At 31.9% G+C, this 22,697-nt stretch overlaps 1 protein-coding gene across 1 annotated transcript; it reads left to right on the top strand.

Annotated features, from left to right (window-relative positions):
- The first annotated feature begins 19,131 nt into the window (after positions 1-19,131).
- Positions 19,132-21,193, top strand: LOC149561297 (cytochrome P450 750A1-like). The gene is made up of 2 exons (XM_089823772.1): positions 19,132-20,106; positions 20,576-21,193. The coding sequence occupies exons 1-2, from the start codon at positions 19,132-19,134 to the stop codon at positions 21,191-21,193; spliced, it is 1,593 nt and encodes a 530-aa protein (XP_089679898.1).
- Positions 21,194-22,697: the final 1,504 nt, after the last annotated feature.

Genomic DNA, 22,697 nt, shown 5'->3' with positions numbered 1-22,697 from the left:
TGTTTAGCATGATTATCCTAAGGAGAATGTTAGTAGTTAGTTGGTTAGTGATAAAGTGTTGTTGAGAAGTTGTTATGCACGATGCTAAATGGTAGGAACCCTTGTGAATTTCTCTTTTGAAAAGCTGATTTTATGAATCAACTCCAAGGTTTTAAGTTGTCTTGAAATGTACCAAAATCCGCTTAGTTGAAGATAAATGTGATTGTTCACAAGGAGGCCTTTGCTAGTTCGCTTTGATTTCAGAATAAGATGAAGAATCTGCATGCTGCTTCAAAATAACATTAAAAGAACTATGTTTTTTGTATTTTTTATGTTTTATTATGAATGCAAACTAACAATGCAACTAATATGAATTCCTACTCTAACAAAACAATTAGCATAGAAAATAACAAAAATTGAAGGCAAATAGCAATGAAATCAAAATTCCTAACAGACATAAATTATGGAAAACAACACACCTATGAGTCAAGCTTTCAAAGAGATCAATAAATAACCAATGAAAGAAGGAGAAACACTTCCCTAATTCCACTAATACAATCATCAATGGAAAATTTCTATAACCGAATGATGTTTCACTCTTCATCAAATTGCAAGGCCATAGAAAGTGTGCTCATGCGAGACAAAGAGTTATGCAGGCACAATTTGGTGATTTCTTCATAAGTTAGTTACGCAACACAATTTATTGATACCATAATGAACACTTGAAAAAATGAAATGCACAACTAGAAACAAAGAACTAAACCTTTGGCTCAATCAAAATTTCATGAAAATAAATCCACAAAATAATGACACATTTAGGCAAGAATTTCTACAGTCAAAATGCAAGCACCAAAAGCATAATTTTATTGCAAAATAATGGTGGCCCTCATTACATATTACAATGGGGTATTTATAAGAAATTGTCTCCTCAATTTGTGTTGAGAGTGAGAGATATCTTCATGTAATAAAATGCTTTTAATTAACAAAATAAACTAATTATATACAAACTACAATCTAATTGGTGCAAAGTAAGATTCCATCCATATTTTAATTCATTAATTGGATGCATGAGCCTTTTACATGTTTGAAAAAAAAGAAAAATGAGAGAGAAAGCTTCAAGTTGAAGTGGAAGTGTCTAGGAGAGCCAAAAGTGGAAGCTAATCCTTCACAGGGTGTTTGTAGGAGTTAAATTGTCATTAGAATGCATTTCCAATGCATGGGAAGCTTTATTTTTGGAACTGGCAGTTGACTGTCGGCAAATTTTTTTCAAAAATTCCCACGTACAAAGCTAAAGACCTACGGAGCTATGTACCTATGTACCTATGGAGCTGCATACCTCAAAATGGTCCAAAATCTCAAAATTGTACTAAGTGTCAAAATCAAAATTCTGGCATCTGGGTTTTGTTCTTCTTCATCCCAAAGCTATGTTTAGACGTTTGCCCTTGAATTTCTCTACCATCTTAGTAATTTTAGCCACATGTGGTAAATCCAAAGCCTCATACTTGTCTTTGACCTTTTGTCTATAGTTTTCTACCTCAATTTTGATGTTAGCAAAATCCACGAGTTTGGTATCCAATTCTAACAATGCTTCTTTAGTTTCGAAGGATTTTTGGATGTCCTCATCATTAGTAGCTTCCACAAAAATCCTCTTGAAATCCTCTACTACTACCTCAATAGGAAACAATTTCTCTCATTCCTCATCTTCAAAAACATCCAAGCATGCATCACTATAGTGTTTGTCAGCTTCCAAAATTTGCTCTTGGGCTTGGTCCTTGAGCTGATGAATCTCCTCATGTAATGTTTCCATTACTTTATTACTATCCACTATCTTCTCTATACAGTCATCAATCATATCTAATTCTTCTCTTCTATATACATTGATCAAAATTTAGTATCTTTGTCCTTTTATGGCTTGCAAAGTTTGTAAATCCTTACTCCAAGCCCTTACTTCATCCATGATACTGAAGTCCTACTTCAAAATTGCTACCATTTTATTCATCTTTACTTGTGTAGCATGTAGCAACTTTGAATTCTCTGTAATAATTAAGATACCTTTCTCCTCAAAACTTTCCTGCCACTACTGACAGGCTTTCAAAAATGGATCCAACTATACACCTTCCCCTTCTCTAACTATAGTGTTCAAAGTTTTCACAGGGTGCCCAAGATCTAGAGGACCAACTACTTTGGCTAGATATGCCTTTAGGATCTCGACCTGCCTTCAAAGTGTTTGGAGTTCAACCTCATCATGTTCCATTCTCTTAAGGACCTCTTTGACTCCCATGGTTATCATTAATTGGGTTGAATCTTGTGTAGGCCTCCCCAACTTAACATCCTTCAATTTGTATCTGTGTCTTCAAGAGGGACACCCACTTGTGCAAACAATTCCTAGTTCTGTGTACTGGTGACAAATGCCAATGGCATTGCCTTGTGTGATAGAGACTCAAGTTTATTCAAAATCTCTACAATATCACAAATGTCTTCCTTTGAAGCACAAAATTGAGGCTTAGTACTCCTCATTATCTCCTTCTAGATCCATCTAGGGATGCATTCTGCTAAGGACTTGGCTCTTGAAGATGAAGGGGTATGCTCTACAACTTCCTTTCCTTTGTCACTCCTACTTGGAGTTGTCTCCTATTGGGAGGGCTCTTCTTCTATAGCCTCAATCTCAGTAGACCCTGCAACTTGCACCTCAATGTCTTGGGAAGGTGGTTGAAAATATTCCATTACTTGTCCTTCCTTTAACACTTCATCAATCGCCATTTGTTTCGGTCCCTCTTCTTGTGATGGTTCCTTTTGAACCTGTTCTTCTTTTGAACTTTGGGGTGGAGGAGTAACCGAACCCTTTTAGACCACTATAATTTATGGTGGAGATGGGGAAGTAAGATCAAGACACTATGTATCTAGCGTCATCTACGTCTAGTCTTCCTTTTGAGGTTCAACTATAGGGTTGTCCCTGATCTTATCCCTAATCAACTTTGTAGCTATAATCATAAAATCAAAATCTGACATTGTAAAAATGTCATCACCCTCATCACTCTTCTCATCCACCACTACTATACTTCATCTTTTGAAGAAGAGAGCTCTAAGGGTTCTGCTTAGGTGGATGGTGAGGTACCCATGACACTCTTTCTCCTTTATAGCTTAGTGGCCCTTGCTAGCCAAGTTCTTCCCAGTAGGGGCACTTATCCATCTTCCTCTTTTGATTCTTCTTCATTGTCCTCGGCATCCCCTTCTAGAATGGTTTTGTGAATAGATGGGGAAGGCACTAATCTTCTATTGATCCTTTGCCTCTTTTTCATCTGGACCTTAATCCTCTTCTTTTTTTTCTTGGAGGCAAAAGGAGAAGCTAGCTCTTCTTGCATGAGAGGAATGGAGACTTGTGAAATCTCTCCCTTTTCTAGTTGGCTAGGCACAATGGGAGGTAATTGAGGTTCATCCTAGAATTGAGTAGCTCCAATATCTTCAGACCCTTGTGCACTCTCTTCTTGCTGCTGGGGAGGTGCTTTTTCTTCAGCCTATTCTATTTGAATCCTTTGAGGGGAGATCCTCTTCCTTTTGTTCTTTCCTTTCCTCTTTGGAGGGTGATAGTATCCAACTAGGTGCTCAAGTTGGTATACTATCTCTAGCCTAATAAGAGACTGGGCCACAAAGGTAGGAATTATTACTTTCTTCCCTCTACCTCTTTTTGGGCAGGCATGCGTATGAAAGATCACTATATCAGGTAGTGGATCAAATGGAAAAGGTTTCTTAATCCAATCCTTCATCATTCTAATGATAGGCCTCACTTGATGATTACTATCATTGGCCTCCTCCTTGTCAACCTCAGCATTCATAATGGGCCTTTCTCCTATTTGGTCTTAGTTGAACAGGGGGTCCAATAGCTCTTTTAAATCTAGATGCCTTATCTCCTCTAGGATGTTCAACTAGAGAACCTTTTCTACTAGATACAAAGTCATCCTACAATAGTCCCTTATGCAAACATCATAGTCATTTGTTGTGTTCATCCAATGATCTTCAATAGAATCCTCATGGTGAAACTCTCTTCTTGCTAGACTTTCCACTCTCTCGATATTATCAAAATAGGGTCGATGAGAGTTGTACTCCTCAAGGGGATAATTCTCCCATTCCCACTTGAAGGATGGAATATCTTGCTTCTATTTCACCTAATATGGTCCAATGACCAAGGTCCATACCTAGTAAGGTCTCCATTGTCTCTTTATCTTCTCATATGCCGATTCAATTTGTGGGGCAATCCCTAATAGCACCACTTTTTCACTTGGATATCTTGGGAGCTTCTTAGGATTGAGGGAGGCACTAGCTACCCGTAGATATGTGAACATTTTGAATTGGATAAAGTAGGCTCTGAGAATTATAATTTGTGCTTTGGCTTCATCAGATAACCTCTTTGCATAATCTCCCTCAATGAATTGGATGATCGCAAAAATGAATGCATCACTCACAATTCTATACTCCTTGTTCAATGCTGAGAGCTTCTTCTTTACTAGTTGAGGGTAGACTATATATGGCCAGGCATTGGGATCCTACATACTGCCTCTCCTATAAAAACTGGGGTAGTTTGTCACCCTCACTGCGAGTAGGTATACCATGTAAGAAGTCATATGGAACTTCTTCTTGTCTTTTACCACCCTTAATTGCTCCTAGAAGTTTTCACTTAGTGTGGTGGCCCAATCCAGTGATATCTTTGCTGCTCTAATGGTCTCAATGAAGTTGACCATGAAAGTGCTGAGATGGCCTGTTGCAAGTAAGCTCATGAATCTACTCAAGAGAATGATGAAATATCCAATGTCCTCCTTCATATATCCCAGAGTCATATCCACTTTGCCTATTATCCTTCCCCTAGGAGGCTTCTCAATCAGGTAAGAGGATTGTATGATGTCAGTTGCCTCCTACTAGTGCTCCCTATACCATCTCGTAGCAGCTTCATATGAGAGTCTAATGAACTGGTCTGCTCTTGAGAGTTGGAAGACCCTCTCAATGTTGTCTAGTCATAGATCCAACACAACCTCTCTAGCGACACTCTTGACCACCCTTTCTTTAGAAACAAAATTTTGTGCCTATGTCATGATTAGTTCTACTAATTGTATTGATACGGGATGTGATGTTGCATTCACTAACCTGGAATGAATCAATGAGGACATTAAAGCTGATCTCTCAGTGGGCTTATTGCAAATTCTAAGGAAGTCACCCAAGTCTGTGTGTCCGAGGTTGGTCATCATGGAATCTTAATTTTGACGGTATGCCTTAGAATTTAAATATGACGGGCTTGGGTGCCATTCCAAATGTGGATGTCATTTAATCTCTGCATGACACAAGAAAAATACTCATTAGGTCAACGATAAAACTTAGAAATAAAAACACAAATGCCTTCAATTTGATTGACAAAAGATAAGAAAATAAACACAAAGAACAAAATAAAATGCCCAATTTCTATTTTATTTTTTTATGTTTCTTTTTTATATTTTATTTATTTTATTTTATTTATTTAGGGTTTATTGGTGAGATGGAGAAATGCGTGGGTAGAAATTAGTGAAACCACAATGCATAGAAAAAAGGGCACATGCATAGGGTTTCAAATGACGTGTGGCACATAGCACCAAACATTCAAGGGTTGTGGCAGTGCACGACATTAGAGGGTCGTGGCAGTGTGTGATGCCAAAGGGCCATGATAGGAAGAGTTTATTGGGTATGCGGTGTTGGGTTGTGAGAGGCGTGCAACGACATGTTGTGAACAGTGTATGACACCATGTTGTGGAGGGTGCACACAGCACCATGTTGTGAGTAGTGAGTGACACGATTTTGTGGAGGCCACATGATGCCATGTTGTGAGTGGCGTGTGGTCCCATGTTGTTGAGGGCACACAGATTTATATATATAATCTTGAATTCACCTTTAGTGTGCACAGTGACCCAAAACCAAAATGTGATAATGAACGTGGTGAAGTTTGTGGTGGGTCGAGGGTTTTATAACCCCATAAGAGTGCAGGGTGCAAATTGCGCCCCTGCACGGGTGCACGATGTGCACCTCGCAGGCTGCACACACAATTATTATTATTATTTATTTAATTTTTTTTCCTTTTCAATTTTTTGATTTAAAAAAAAAAAATTGACTTGAACACTTTCTCTAGCAATGGTTTTAAAAATTTGATATGGGATAATGATCTAACAATGGTTATATAGATTTTTAAACCATTTTTAGACAATTATTGTTTGACCCCTTCACCCTAACAACCATAAGTGACAAAAGAAATAGGCAATGTGTATATGCATGGGGGAATGTCTAGGGGGAAATAATAATGTTCAAAGGTATGATTCTTTGAAATTTTTTTAATGGATACTTATTTTGAAGTCATAGTATGTATGTCAGAAGTCATGTAAATAAAGTTGTATATAGTGAAGTCTTTTGAAGACCAATAAATAGTCTAAGGGGGAGTACTATTTTTAGTTTTGAATGTCATGTTGAATCATGACAAAGTGTTTTTGGAAGTAATATTAAAGGTGGATATTATTGATCCCCACAATTTGTTGTCTATTAGTGTTAATCACTTAGTCATCCCTATGGTAGTGTTGGCCAGTCATCATTACAACTGAGCCATCCAATGAAGGTTGAACAGTTTATTTAGACAATTTCATATTTTAGTTTGAACCAAGCAATTATTATAGCCAAGAAAGGCTATGGTCCTTGAGTACTCCTATATATGTCGAGTGAAACATAAGCCTATACATGTCGAGTGAGACAAAAAGAAGTTAGTGCCAAGCTATATAGAGTTAGTTCATGTTGAGTTATACAATGAGTGTCAAGTATTCAGAACCTGAGGGACAACTTGAAGATTATTCATGACTAAGCCTAAGAGTGTTCATTTTCCAAGAAAGCCAGCATTGACATATTTTTTTGGAATTACTCAAACACTGAGGTGAATCATCTTTGGCTCATATAATGCATGTTTTAATGATAAAGGAGTAAATTAAGGATTTGATTACATGTTTTGGCATGAATCATTAATCCCTATGCAAGGTGTTTAACCAATTAGAAAATTGGAAGGTTTAAGTGGAAAAGGGGAGAAATGTGGATCATTGATCTTGATCTAGAACCTTCCCCAGTTGGTTATAAAAGAAGGCTACAATCCCTATTTTTAGGATGGTTAGTGTGAGTGCATGAGAGGTGAAGTTTGGATGCTTGAAGAAAAGTTATGAAAGAGAATCAGACATAGCAATTGAGAAAAGAAATGAAGTGCAAAAAAATGTTTATAAAATCAGTGAGAGGATTAGAGATTGGAAAGAGGAGATCTATAATTGCTTAATAGAGTGCTTACTTTGTTGTAAATTTTAAATCCTCTAATCAACATAGACTAAATAATTCTTGTAGCTCTTGAAAAGTTAGACCCCTCATAGGGTAGATCATTAGAAGTGATCAAACTTGTAGTCTTAATAGGAAAACTTTATTACTATAGTAATGAAGAGTTGTGGGTGTCATCTCCATCCCAATTTTGCCTTCTCCTTGGAGGGTTTCTAGGTTACCAAATCTTGCTGATTATTTCACTTTCATGTTTATAGTTTTTTTATTAGTAGATTAGATCTAATACGTCATTGTAGTACATGATTATGTGATTTATAATATTTTTGAGATAAGGGTTAGTGGTGGTAGATATCAGTTTGATAATTGTTTCAAAGAAAAACAATTTTATAGATCCTGATGCACCCCTCCCTACTCTTAGTATATTGCTTTCCTAATAGAATTACAACATGGTTAAGTAATAGAAAAATTAAGATGCTTTTATAATCATTTTTGTTAATTTATTAAAAAAAATCTTTGAACTTATAAATTATCCTACAATCAAAGTATTTGAGGACAACACATTTTTTTGGGACATTTTCTTAAAAACCTACATACCTTCCACATTCAAAACTAATCTATAGGTTTTAATAATAAGTTTTTAATATTAACATACCACTAACTTATTGTCCTATTTACTCATTTTAAAGAGATAAAAACTTACTACTACTTCATTTGTACATTTATTAAGTTAAAAGTATTTAAATAGTATTATTAAAATTTAAATAATGGTGCAACCTAAATTAACATAAAAATAAGCTTATAAAATACATGTCTAAGAAGGTGAAGATGGGGAGAGAATGAGGAAATAGAAAGGGAGAGAGGGGGTGAGAAAGATAGAGGAGTATATTAGATAAAGATAGGTAAAGAGAAAGGTAAAGATAGAGAGATATGGAGATTAAAACGGTAGGATGGATAGGAGGAGGTAAAGAGTAAAAATGATATAGTAAGATGGAGAGTAAGAATCAAATATGATCTCAAATGATTTCTTTCTAATTGAAATCAATTTATAATTTTCATGTTTGGTAGCTCTAAAATAAGTGAGGTAGATACAAGTTCTTGAATCAAAATTTCCCTAAAAGAAAATTTATACAAGCATATATCCAATATTGGTGTTATCAATGGAAATCATCATCTCAAAAAAATTCTCAATGCAAGTAATCATTCACTATCAGCAATGAAATGGGAAAATATTATTTCGATGTTGGCCAAAGAAATTTGGGTTCTCTAGTGGACCATCCAACTCTTCAATTGCATTTTTTGAGAGAAAAAATAATGTCTCACAATAGTATTTTCTAATATCTTCTTCACTCATTACATATTGGATGAAAATATCTTATAATGTCAACTAAGTGACAACGAATCCTTTTTCTCTTCAATGTTTTATTCTTGTGCTTCATTCATATAATACTGTGCTTGCTAAGGGATAGCGTCGTCGCAATATGTTTTATTTTAGAATTAGACATTGCAAATAACACACATATTTAACACCATCTAATTTTTTGTTCTTCATTTTTAGAGGCAAATCTACTATTAGATTACTTGAATGATTTTATTCTAGAAGACTTATGCCCAATTTCTAAATGATAATATTTTAACTATTAAAAAATAATGGAGTTGATTTTAAAATTTGATGAGAAAGTGATCATTGTAATTTTAGTTTGAAATATTTTAGTATAATTTTTTTAATGATTGATAATTAAAGTTTTGTTTCTATAGTTTTGTTCTTTATGATTTTTAGTTTTATCTTTTTTTCCAAGTGTCTTAATAAAAAATAACTTCATTTTTATCATTTTTTCTTTTGTGGAGTTTAGTTCTTGATGATATAAACAACACTAAAAATTAACCATCACATATTACTATTATAAACATACTTTTATATGATTCTCAATTTTGATTGTATTTATTTATTTTTTTTTTTTGGCAAAAGTGGATGAATCACTAGATATATATATATATATATATATATATATATATATATATATATATATATATGTATATATATATATATATATATATATATATATGTATATATATCTACATATGCATATACATATGTATATGTATATGTATACATATAGATATATGTATATATATACATACAAATGTATACATATATATGTATATATATATACATATGTATATATATATATATATATATATATACAGACATATATATATATATATATGTGTGTGTGTGCGTGTGTGTGCGTGTGTGTAAATATAAACTGGTTCAAGAGCTCAAATGGGAAAGAGCCAGAAAGAAAACCTAGCATTGTCGCAATATTTACAATTGACTAACATTGATATTTACAATCTCACTATATCAATGAACAACACTAACACCATCAAAATTCAAAAATTTTCAAATTTTACATTGTCATCACACATTAGGCATGGAGGACTCGAATTCAATCAAGACAAGATTTTCAACAATTTGTAAAACATGACTAAAGTATGGAAAAATAACCCAAAAAGACAAAAAGAAACCCCTGTGCTATCTTTCTTCCATATCCTCACTTGAAGTGCCTAAAGCAATAGTGGATGTCATACTAGGATTTACAAAGAAGCCCCATCCAAAATTTGGACATGATAAGGAAGCCATGTCCCAACCCAAGCTTGAGCTCTCAGCAACAACCTTTGAAATGATAGTGGAAGATGGTGCACCCCAAACACTTGGTTTGGTGACATCTGAGTGAGGAGGACGAGTAGTTTCTTGTGAAACATGGTGGATAAAATCAGGAACATTGAAAGCCAAAATCAACCAGGCACCTAGTTTACTAACCTATTGAGTTGGGGTAGCCAAAGGTGTCTTCACATGGGTAGCTTTTGCTCATGCATCAGAAATTGGAATACCCAAAATATCAATCAAAGCAAATGCAACTTTCTTCACCTCCTTTGTCATCTGATGACCTAGAGCACATGCCATGAATTGTAGGGTATTGGTTAGGAATCGAGGATTATTCTTTTCAAAGGTCTTATGTAGCACTTCAAAAGTCATCATAGCCTCATGGTTCTTCATGAGTATGGTTCTTGAAAATATTCCACCTACCAGGGCATTACCAAACCACAGATCATAGCTCTGCATCGCCCATTTCAACTTATTTTCAGCCCAATATTCCAGCTGGACCACCTTGATAGCAACAATTTCCAATCTTGATGTTGATTGTAGGAGATCTATGGCATTAGACAAGAAAATGGAAACCAAGGTTGAAGGAAATAACACAATTCTTGCAGATACAGAAAAGATATGTTAGTTTTTGTTGTTGAATAAATTTTTAATGCTTATGGTACCTCTCAAAACAAAAATAATAGCATTTTGTAATGAACTACATGTTAATATTATATTATTATATCTAAACAATATTATTAACATATCATATCATATATTGAAATTAAAATATATTTATTATTAAGATATGATTAGAAAGTTTTAATTATATTTTTAATATTTTCATTTGATTTTTAGAAAGAAACATAGTATCAAATTGTTATTTCTATATTATTATATTTATATTTTTTAACAATTGATAAAATAAAAAAATTATATAAAACACATTATTATTTTTCTCTCATATCATTATATTTTATAAAATAATGTAGTCTCATTAGTACATAAATTCTTAATGTTTCATTACTCATAGATTTCTACTATTTAAATTATTTTGGGAGAAAAGAAAAAGATATTCTATGCAAAATTTGTGAGTATTTAAAGCTTTAAAATGAGAATTTACTTTAACTGGCTATAATTATTTTTTTGGTATAAATAATTTTCTAATAATAATAAAGTTACCTTTTCCATATTATGAGCCTTTAAACCATCTTCCCAAATTACTAAATTGTGGCATTAAGGTTAGAACAAAATAGATATCTGATTTGAAAAATAAGTTATCACACCAATGGTATTGGAAACAAATATTCATTTTAGTTTGGTATTAATAAAACAAATTCAATTTTTTTCCATTCTCTACAAAAATTCAAAGAAGAATTTGACATGTTTAGCAAAGTAAAAATGTGCCTTTGCCCATTGCCACTTTTTGGTCCCTCATAATCTTGCACATACCTTTTATATACGACAAGAAAATGAATGGGTATAATGAATGTATGCTTACAAGAGCTAGACATGATACATCTTTGTTATTCTTTGAGAAAAATCTAGCACACCAAATTATTGATAATCATCAAAGAGATTTCTCTAATAAACCACTACACACAATCATGCAAGGGACCATGGTTAGAGGGAAATCATATACAATTTCTTGTATCAGAGAGGTACTGAATAACAATACATCACAACACATAAGCCAATTACTAATACTAGCCTGAATAGGGATTGTTACATTAAACATATGCACTTCAACAATACATTCAAAGTTCAAATCCCTATTAAAGAGATGTACCCAAATGTACAAAACCAAACATTAATCACATTACAGGTAGAATTAAAGCATATTAAATGAATTCTTATAGATGAGATTAGCTTCATAGGACAAGATACACCTCTAAGTTCACAATAGGCTATGCAAAGCTTTTCCCCATCAACAACATCCATATTTTGGTGGAGTTTCAATGAGACTATTTGGTCACTTAGCCCAATTAGACCAAATAGCCCAATTATCACCTGTAATGGATAAATCAATCTATAAGCCACAGTCTAATGCTAAGTTGTTGTGGGATCAATTCACAATTCTCTTCATATCCAACCTTCTTTTACCTTTGAAAGGCATGTTAAAATGTAAAAGGACTCATATATGATTAAATGTAAAATAGAGGAATCTCACATCAATGAACTAATATTTGTAACAAAATGTTATCCACGAATCAATATTAAATAAATATATTACTATCGACGTAACCCTTGCATCCTTCAAAGGTGCAAGTACTAATTATTATTAATTAACACTTATTTTAACAAAAATATATATTTAAATATACTTAGTCAAACCAAGAATTCATATTTTATTATGCCAAAGGCATCCCTTTTCTGAAGTATTAGAACTCTATTTAAAAATTAATGATCAATGTTGGGTAATATAGCATGCAAGATGATTGAATTAATCTACAATGTCTATTTGATACCTACCATATAATAGGCATATACACTTTGCAATTCTTCTAATAGGACATGACAACTATACTATTTTCTACCATTTTAGTACATTTCCCATTGACGTATTTTCCATTTGGATCCATCTTTACTATTAATTAAATCAATGTACATAGATTAGTAGAAAATACAATAACATTAGAATTTCCAAAATTAACAATTAAATGTGTTCTCATCATCTATCTTATTTTGCGTTAGTACAAGAATTTCAAGTTTTATGTTAAAAAATAAAATTAATTACTTTAAAATAATTTATTTAGAGTAATCCTTAATTTTGTAATGGAATCAATTGATTTATAAAACATATTTAATATATCTTTCAAGAAAATTAAAATTAAGTATTTGTGTATATTATATTTACATAATTATTATAATAAATATTGACATAGATATGTCTTTCATATTGATTTTATTTTAATCCTAAACGAGTTATGTCCTCTTTTACTAAGAGTGATTTATTTAATTTTGATTTTTTAATAATTAATAATTTTACTTTATAATCATGAATAACAATACATGTTTTAGATATATTTAAGATAAGAAGAATTTTAGTTTTATATTAAAAGGCTTGGAGATGAATTTTATATTTATTTTTTATAATTTTAATGAAATTGTTAGTAGATTTTGTTTGATCTTACTTTTAATTGTTTTTAAAAATTTTTAATAAGAATTTTTTAAAATTAGACCAATCTTTAATTTATTATTCAATCTATAATATTTTTAAAAGTATTTTAAAATATATATATTTATATTCTTAAAAAATGAAAAAGTTTATATTTATATTATCAGTTTGAAGATAATAATAGCTTTTTAAATACAAATTAGATGGTTATATATTTATTATAAACTATTATTTAATATATTGTTAAAGTATTTTTAATTGCTACTAAGATAAAATAGTTTTCTTACTACTATACAACTTAATATATTAAATAATATCAATTTAGTATAAATAAATTTTAAAAATATCTATGAAAAAATTAAATATAACAATTAAAAATAATATAAAAGTAAACAATTAATCTCTTACCAAAACATTCAAATGAAATAAATGTCCTAAAAAATATTCAAAATAAAAAATACTAATATAAAATAAAATAGATGACCAAAACTAATATTTTGAAAAGTCTAAAGTCTATGTATATATTACTGATCGTAATATGAAGTTTGTGCACATGCTTACTTAACTGTATTTATGTCATGCAGTACATCATATCATGCATGAGATGGGCATGTATATGGCTAATGGCCCAATGCCAATATGTTGCACTGTAGCTTATGCCCTACTTATCAACTACTTTACGATTTCACTATTACACGAGCATGATAATAATTTCTATTTAGGTTGTGCCTTCATGACACTATGATATGAGCTATTACCATCCCACATTTTTTGCAAATGGGACAGGTTTCTAAACTTACCCAAATTTTTGGCTACACCCTTCAAAGCCTTCATCGGTTAGCTTCATTTGTTCATATCACATTTTCTACTTCCAAATTTTCTTTGCCTTCTCTTCATTTGGATAGATTTCATTAGGTAATTAGTTCAATGTTTTTTTCCTTGAATGGTTTTGCTAATGAAGAATTAAATTAGTTGATTTATTTGAAAATTTTATCTCTTTGCCCTTTTATGTTTCTGGTTTGTTCTCTTTTGTTGAATCCTTTGACTTATGTTTTGGGTTGCAACAATTTCTACAAGAATATTGCTCTATTGTGTTTTTTTCAATTAATGTGGATATGTTGTTTTTGTTAGGTTTTTGGAATGTGAATGGGAGGATGGCTTCTTTTCATTTAGGTGACAAATTCACCTAGGTTGAGGGTACAATAGGAGAAATATATGAAGCATGGTGGATTTGGGGCTTTGTGTTGTTTATGCATATGAAGCATGTTCACTTTGGGGGTTTGTGTTGTCTGTGTGCAGAATTGAAATTATCCATCTTGCTAGGATAGTTTTGGTAAGAGGCTCTTTCCCTAATTTGAGGTTTGGTAGAGGACGCTAAGTGTTATGTTCTAGCACAATGGCTTAGTTCATGGTTTTCCTATGAGGGGGCATTTTGTGTTGGAATTTTATCAATGTTCCTCAACTTTTGACCTGACTAATGATGTGTACAATTGCTTATTTGGTGGTTTTAGCCCTCTTTGTTTCTTGGCATCTTTTGAGTTCTTATGGTTTGACCTATGTTGGAGAGGGTGCTCCCACCTCTTCAATTTTTGAAGAGGATATTAAGGCTTGTGCTGGTTGAGTGGTCAATGCTTTGTTGAAAAGCATCTCCTACCTTGTACTTCATTGTAGGGAGTTAGGGACTAGAATGTTTGAGCTTATGCTTCTATTTTTGAATCCCTTTATAAATTACTCTTGGGAGTACTCTGGTGTGTTTTAGGACTTATTTTGGTAGAGCTTGCTTTCTTTTTTGGGTTTTTCAAGATCACTCTCATTGCTTCTAGTTGTTGCATGCCATTCCTCTCCATCTCCTTCTGTTATAAGATCTTGTGTGTGTTAAGTTCAACAATCTATCTTCTGAGTAATTGATTTATTGAAATTAAGGCTTCTATTTGTAGTTGCAACCCCATAGTGTGAAGAGTGAGAGCAAGATTTTGATTGTAGGGGGCAGCATAGGTGGATTACTCACTGGACTTACTCTCCATAGGTAATTTTTATCATCGAAAATAAAATCCTGAAGGAGTATAAACATTTCAATAATTGTTTCCTCTTTTGGTTAATCTACTTGCCAAACCCTATAAGAATTCAATTCATGTCAAACAGAAAAAAGCAACATTTCCACCTACTAATGGTTAATGGTGTAAACTTCTAGATAAAAGACTAATGAAAATAAAGAATTACAAAGCTTGTAATTCAAATAGTAAAGAAGTTGAAAACTCAATATATTGTCCTCACAATTCATTCTAAAAATTATGAGTATGGTTTTATGATTTCAAGTCTCCATTGTACATAATGTGACAGATATCCCTTTCATTTTTGTTACTTCTATTGCTTTTAGATTTTCATATGGGTTTCTAATATCCATAATCTTATCATGTTGAATGATCAATAAGTTTCTTTTTTTATTTCCAATGATGACAACTTTATCTTTCACATTGAATCTGACAATTGGATTCTTTTTTTGAAACAAATTTTCTTTCTACGACCTCTGAACTTTATCTTGGCTTGTTACATCATGGCTCGAGCATTGAATGTTACACACCCTCATAGACAAACCAAGGTATGTTGTTCTCACTTTTTAGCCTATTCATTATCTAGAAAATTATTTGGAAAAATTAAATGATCAGGATTCTTGTTAGGTGAATTTGGTAATGTAAGCCATCTACACTTACATGGAAATTTTAACAATAGGTAGGCCAAAACTGCTCCAAAAAAATTAGGCAACTATAAATTTTATATTCTCCATTTCTTCATTTTATGACAAATTGTGTTAGCATTGTGTTGCAAATCAATACCAACTAGTTCAGTACAATTTTATTTTGTTTAAAAATCATTCCTAAATTTAAATAACATCAAGATCTTTTGATTTTAAAGTTTTATATGAAATAATTCATCTCTGACCTATTAGAAAACATGGTAATCATTGTTTACAATTTCTACCACCATTTTTCGTTTGATATTCATCTTAATCTGGGTAGGAATTTGATAGCCTTTTGTCCCTTTGTAGGATTTTGTTGAGTTGCATATGCTCATACTAGAATTTTCTTTGGAATTGATCAAAGAGCCACTCCATTAAGTGATTTACATAAAAATACCTTGCTCAAAAAACAATAAATTCCTCCTAATCAGTATTTTTTTTTTCTAAAAATATTGTATTATAGGCTAGGATTTCGAGGTTATTCATTGATAGATTTGTTATAGATTCTTCAATGAAGGCTATTTCAAGTACATTGATACCAAAAAAATTGAGATTTAAATTTTGTAATTATCTTCTTTCCTTTTAATAAAATAGGTTTTTTCTATGTGTTGTATTTCCAATCTCATATGCCTTGTCATTACATTTCTGATCTATTTATCCTTTTTTAATAAATTATATTGGTTTTTGGTATGATTTGCTTGCCTACTAGTTTATTTTTTAGCTTTTATGTTTTTTTATCATCTTCTAAATGTCATTTTCCTTTGTTGGATTTGTTATTTGCTGAATTGTAGAATGCCATAGATTATAGCCAAAAAAAAAAACTCACATGGGTCTGCAATGCTAATTAATCCTAAAATCCTCTTTAGTGCTTCACATAAATAGGGTTTACACACCAACATTTTATTTAGTTATTTATTTTTATATCACTCTAACTTGCTACATCAATTTGTAAATAGTCTTTATGAAAAATAATATTTAGTTATTTTATGTCTTTTACTATGATCTTCATCTGCTACACTCAAAGCTTCTTTACAACTAAACAAAGTTTCAAATTAGAAAACAAGAGCTCTAGAAGAGCTAGAGTCCTTGCCTTTTGTTAAAAATGGAGGATCTAGGCATGCTCTATGTTTTAAGCTTAGGGACTAAAAAAGAAAATACTTTCATGCATTGGGGAAATAAACATTGAAGGAATTTTATTATTGAATGTGGTTGAGTTGGAGCAATATTGAGATGGGAGACCTTGGTAAAGAAGGAATGGTTTGTAATGTTCCATTAGTTCTCAGTAGAGATTGGTTCTTGTGATACTTATGAATATTAATCAATATTTTCAAATAATCAACTTTTAGATTGGTTCTTTTGAACTACCACTCATGAGTGTTAATTAATATTATATCTATAATTATATGTTGATGTCATTTCTATTATTACAATATAGCTATCCCAAAACTTTTAATTTTTTCTTTAGCAATGACAATATAATAGAAAAATGAGAATTACTTGCATTTATTATTAAATTATTTAAGTTAGTTTTCATTTTGTATTATAAAAAGTTACAAATTTATTATTTTTTTACAATACATTGTATTTTTTAATATTTTAACTTAAAGTATGTATTTTTCAAAAATATTTTTAATTACATATTTTAAATCTAGATTTACAAAAAGCTATAAGACAATAGGGTAGTTTTTTTTTGGATGTTTATGTAAAGTAAATTGGATAAATTAAAATAATAGAGTAGAAATAAATTAAATATATTAAAATCTTATTATATATTTTATTGAAGCATAACCCTTTCTTAGTTTTTGTAAGGTTAAAAATTCAGATGATATTTTTTAAGTATGATTTTGAAATTACAAATCAATAGAAATGATTAGTTAATGTACAATCTGTGAATACAAATTTAACAATTTAAAGTTAAAAATAAAATTAAGAATATCTAAATTTTTGAAATTAATTTTTATTTATTGAAATATGATACCTTCTAATTATATTTTAAAAAAATTATTATCAACCTATCAAAAAAAAATTATAGTTAAAAATAAAATTTTTTAAATTAAGAATCAGCTTTACAAATAATTTTTATTTTGTATTCAACAACAAACTAATTTGCAATAACGTTTGATTTTCAGTGTTTTGTTTGTATATTTTGGGGTAACATTTGGATATAGTTTAATAGTTATGATTTCAATTTACCCCATGTCTATCATGTTGAGTATAACCTTAAAAATTAAATAATTATAACAATAATGTTAGGCATGTGAAACGAGGGAGTTGCTGGCAAAAATGTCTAATGTGATTGCAAACACAAATGCTTTGAACTTCGGGATTCTACAAGTAATTCATGTCTATCCTATCACTGTCTGCTTGTTAAATGTAAAACATGTCTCCACCTATTGCTGTCCTTTGATCATAATTTTCTGATTTTAATTTCATTTATAAATACTCTAAACCCCTAGGAAAATAGCTAGCAACCAATCACAATATTTGAAAATTTTGATGAAAAATAATTATTAAATAACTTTAATGAAAACCTTAGCATCTTAAATTTATTCGACTCCCAAAATATAATCACATTCACAATCTCATTATTGTCCTCTACGTTATATACCACAAAATATATATTCTAAAAATAAAATAGTGTATTATTAAATACTAATAATATAATATTCTTCGGCATTTTTATTACAGCCTTAGGTGCAATCGCTATAGAGAGACGTAACAGTTGAATCATTCGACGTTTACGCCGACAAGTTGTTCATTATTAATATTAGATTAAAATAAAGTCGATAGGCGTACTAATTATATTAAAATAAAGCCATCAACGCATTAATGTGACGAAACATGACTGTTATGCTTAGGGAAAAGCACGTTGTTAGAAAGAAAGCTATGCCGACGCCACTATATGAAAGTGTATTTATATTTGTTTTATCGACATGATAGCTAATCCCGATACTGATAGCGACTAAATAGCAATCCAAAACGTAAAACTCAGGTGCCCGCTAGGTAAGATATACGATTTAGTTTGCTATTTAGATGTTGTTTTATAAGTTTCAACGACTTCAGCTGATTAAACAGGACCGGGTTATCCTCCATATAAAATGGATTATTCACGAAATTAAGTTTGACATTTATTTTAAAAACCTTTCACGCATATCTGAAGATTCGCTAACACGATTAACAGGGTGATTCACATTTCACTGAAATTGTCGTATGTAACTTAGACACAAGCAAACAAATGACGGCAAACATAAATTGGGCATTGAGAGACCATTTCATGCATCTAACTTGTTCATCAATATGCCTTGTTTCTCTGAGTCTCTTCCATCTTTGTTCAACATGGCTTCATTTTCTGAGTTTCCTTCAATATCTTTCCTTGCAAGAAACATAGTAAAATTAGACAGTGCGTTTAACGGTCCAGCAATAGCTGCACTGGTTGTTTTCTTGTGTGTTTTGTATAGATTTGTTGGGCAAGGTGGGAAAAGACGTAGATTAGGATTAGGATTAGGGTTGAGATTGCCCCCTGGGCCGTTTGCATGGCCCATTGTAGGAAATCTATTCCAGCTGAGTAAGCTTCCCCATCGTGATCTTCACGAGCTTGGGAAGAAATATGGACCCATCATGATGTTGAAATTCGGTTCCTTTCCAACTGTTGTGGTCTCTTCTTCCGCCATGGCTAGGGAGTTTTTGAAAACCCATGATAATATTTTTGCAAGCAGACCTCCAACTTCTGCGGGGAAATACATGGGCTATAATAACAAGGACTTGATATTTGCACCGTATGGGTCTTATTGGAGGCACATGAGAAAGGTGTGCGTTGTAGAGTTGCTGAATAGCAAGAGGATCGAGTCGTTCAGTGGTATTAGAGAGGAAGAAATGCTTCGAATCGTTCGTTCAGTTTGGGAGAAGTCTGAGCAAGGGAGGAAGCCGGTTAATCTCAGCCGCTTGTTTTCATCGTTTACTCAGAGAGTAATGTGGAGGATCTTGGCAGGGGCCAAGATATCTGCTGAGGAGGATGGTCATGTGGGGGAGATAAAGAAGATGGCTACCGAGGTGACTATTACATCAGGAGTTATTGATATTGGGGACTTCATTCCATGGTTGGACTGGTTGGACTTGCAAGGAGTGAAGCGGCGCATGAAAAAGGTGCACAAGTCATTCGATCAAGTGGTGACTAAGATAATAGAGGAGCACCAGCAGCACAGGGGGCAGTTGCAGTCTGATTATAACAAGGACATCATTGATCTTCTCTTGGAAATGGAAAGCCTCGATGGAGTGCCAATCACTGAAGAAAATATCAAAGCCATTGTTCTGGTAGGTAGCTGATTTCGAGATTAGAAGTGTTAAATAATCAAAATTGACCTATTTTTCCATATTTACAGCTGATGTCACCCTTAAACATCACATAATGAAATAAATTAAGTTTAAAAAAAGAAGCCTAACATCAAAAATTAAATTGTTTCATTGTGTAATGTTTAAGGGTGACATCTTCTATCGATATCAAATACTAGCAATGACTTTTAGACTTAAAGTGTTAACTAGTCAAAGTTATTTATTTCTTTCAAACTTGATTTTTTACCTAGTGTGTGGTGTTTATGGATCACATTGATGTAAACATGACACACTAATGACTGATTTTTAGGATAAAAGTGTTAAATAGTCAAAACTTCTGCAAGCTTATTTTTTTCTTTAGTAATTGATTTTTAAGGGTGGTCATTCTTTTCTATTTAAGTAATATTTTTGTTATGATAATTTGTTATTAAAAATTGTATAAATTTGACAGGATATGTTCATGGCTGGAATTGAAACTATCGCTACTTCATCAGAATGGGCCATGAGCGAGATCCTTAGAAATTCCTCTGTGGCCAAGAAAATGCAAGAGGAAATAAAATCTGTGGTAGGTCAAGATAAGATTGTATGTGAGAAAGATTTAGCAAGCATGGAGTATGTACAATGTGTGGTGAAGGAAACATTGAGGTTGTACACACCTGCACCCTTGATGGTACCACATGAGTCCACCCAAGATTGTACAATCGATGGGTACTTTATTCCGAAGAAGAGTAGGCTTATTGTCAATGCATGGGCAATCGGAAGAGACCCATTGCTATGGAAAGATCCTCTAGAATTCAAGCCAAAGAGATTTATGGGTAAAAATGTCGATGTTGTGAAAGGTAAGGACTACTTTGATATGATTCCATTCGGAGCGGGAAGGAGAGGATGCCCAGGGGCAGCAATGGCCGATGTAACCATGAACCTTCTTTTGGCTCAACTCATTCATTGTTTTGAGTGGAACATGGAAGGGGATAAGGATCTTGATATGAATGAAGCCTTTGGAGCCACTCTTCGAAGGAATTCTGACATCCTTGCTCGTCCTACACTAAGGTTGCCCACTTGCCCTTGAATTTATAACTATATCTTCCATTTAAATGTGAAATTTTTCATGTTTAGGGTATAAGCTCTTGTGTGTCCTCCACTCCACCACTCTACTCAAACTTGACTTAGTTTTTCCAAGCTTAATTTTTTCTTAGTGTGTAGTATTTAAGGGTAGCCCTCCACCACTTAATATTTTTCCAATAAAGAAATGAACATTTTATATGTTCTATGGCTTCATGTTTCACTTTAATGTTGATATTAATAAACACATAATATTTTTAAATTTTAATGATATGATGTTAATACAACATAATTGTATTTTTTTAATTATTCATATACATTTAGCTATAATTCATTTTAAAGACCTATATTTTATTTAGTTTAATTAACATGTGAAATGCTTAATTCTATTATTTATTAAAATAATCTTCCTCAATCTGACAAGTAAACTTATTTAAATGTTTGAGGATCAAATTTATCGGAAAGTTAGATTTTTTTATATTTTAAGAAAAAGTAAATGTTTTTTCCCTTCTATTTTTATTTGGTTTTTTATTTTGTTTAAAATCAACTAGTAGTTATTTTATGGAGAATTAAATTTATACAAAAATAATGAAATAAATAAAAAATAATAATTAATTTTACACAACTAAAATAAATAATAACATTATTTCATTACAAGCATTATCTTTAACACTTCATATTAATTTAGTTAAATTTCAGGGTAATAAATGGTATGTTTAAGTTCCTATTGGTGGTCACACCTTCGTGTGTGTATACATTTGAAACTTGTCAAGTAAATAATAAAATATTTTAAGATTTAATTAATATTAATCTTCTATTAGTATTAATAAATTATTTAATTTATTAAGCTAATTCACCTAAGTTAGTTACACTATCCTAAGTCTTCTAAATAATCCTATTAAGTGATTTATTTAAATTGCTTAATTATCCATTCACTTAAATGAGTAGGTCTATTAGTGCACCTAGTTAATTCATGTCATGTGCCACATCATGTTTACACCAATAATTAATTTTAATTAATTATTAAATCATCCTATTTATCCTTGCCCATGTGTCCTATTTTATAGGACCAAAAAAGTGTATGTGGCCTTGTGAGATATAGTCCTTGGGACACATGTCTCTCAATGAAAAAGTCTTCTTCCACTTCTTCTACTAACTTGGAGTCAATCAATCCACCTAATGTAGTCAAGAATGACTCATGAGGCACTTTTCCATGGAGTCCTCCTTAATGGAAGAGTCCTCTCAAGAAGTCTCAAGATGAGATGTTCACCATGTGTCTTTCCTATTCTTACTATTTCTCTCATAACTCAACTAAATCCTAATTTCTCTCAATTCCTTCAATCAGGTCAATCTCACCCATCCATGGATCCTAGATTATGTCTCTATTGTCAGTTGTTACCACCTAAGCTAGGATACTCCCATAGCCTATAAAAGGAACCCTCATTCCCACACAAAAGACTTAGACTTAGACCTAGACTTACAATTAGAATATTGAGAATTTGCAAGCAATT

Source organism: Cupressus sempervirens, chromosome 4 (assembly GCF_028749045.1).
Source record: "Cupressus sempervirens isolate cs-2001-9-10 chromosome 4, ASM2874904v1, whole genome shotgun sequence".
In the NCBI taxonomy this organism is placed as follows: domain Eukaryota; kingdom Viridiplantae; phylum Streptophyta; class Pinopsida; order Cupressales; family Cupressaceae; genus Cupressus; species Cupressus sempervirens.
Note: the sequence above shows the minus strand (reverse complement) of the source record. Positions and strands in the feature narration are given on the sequence as shown.

Bases quoted from the DNA above. Each gene is read 5' to 3' on its own strand.
- LOC149561297 (XM_089823772.1), top strand. From the start codon at position 19,132: ATGGCTTCATTTTCTGAGTTTCCTTCAATATCTTTCCTTGCAAGAAAC. The intron at 20,107-20,575 runs GTAGGTAGCTGA...TAAATTTGACAG, and splicing joins ATATCAAAGCCATTGTTCTG to GATATGTTCATGGCTGGAAT.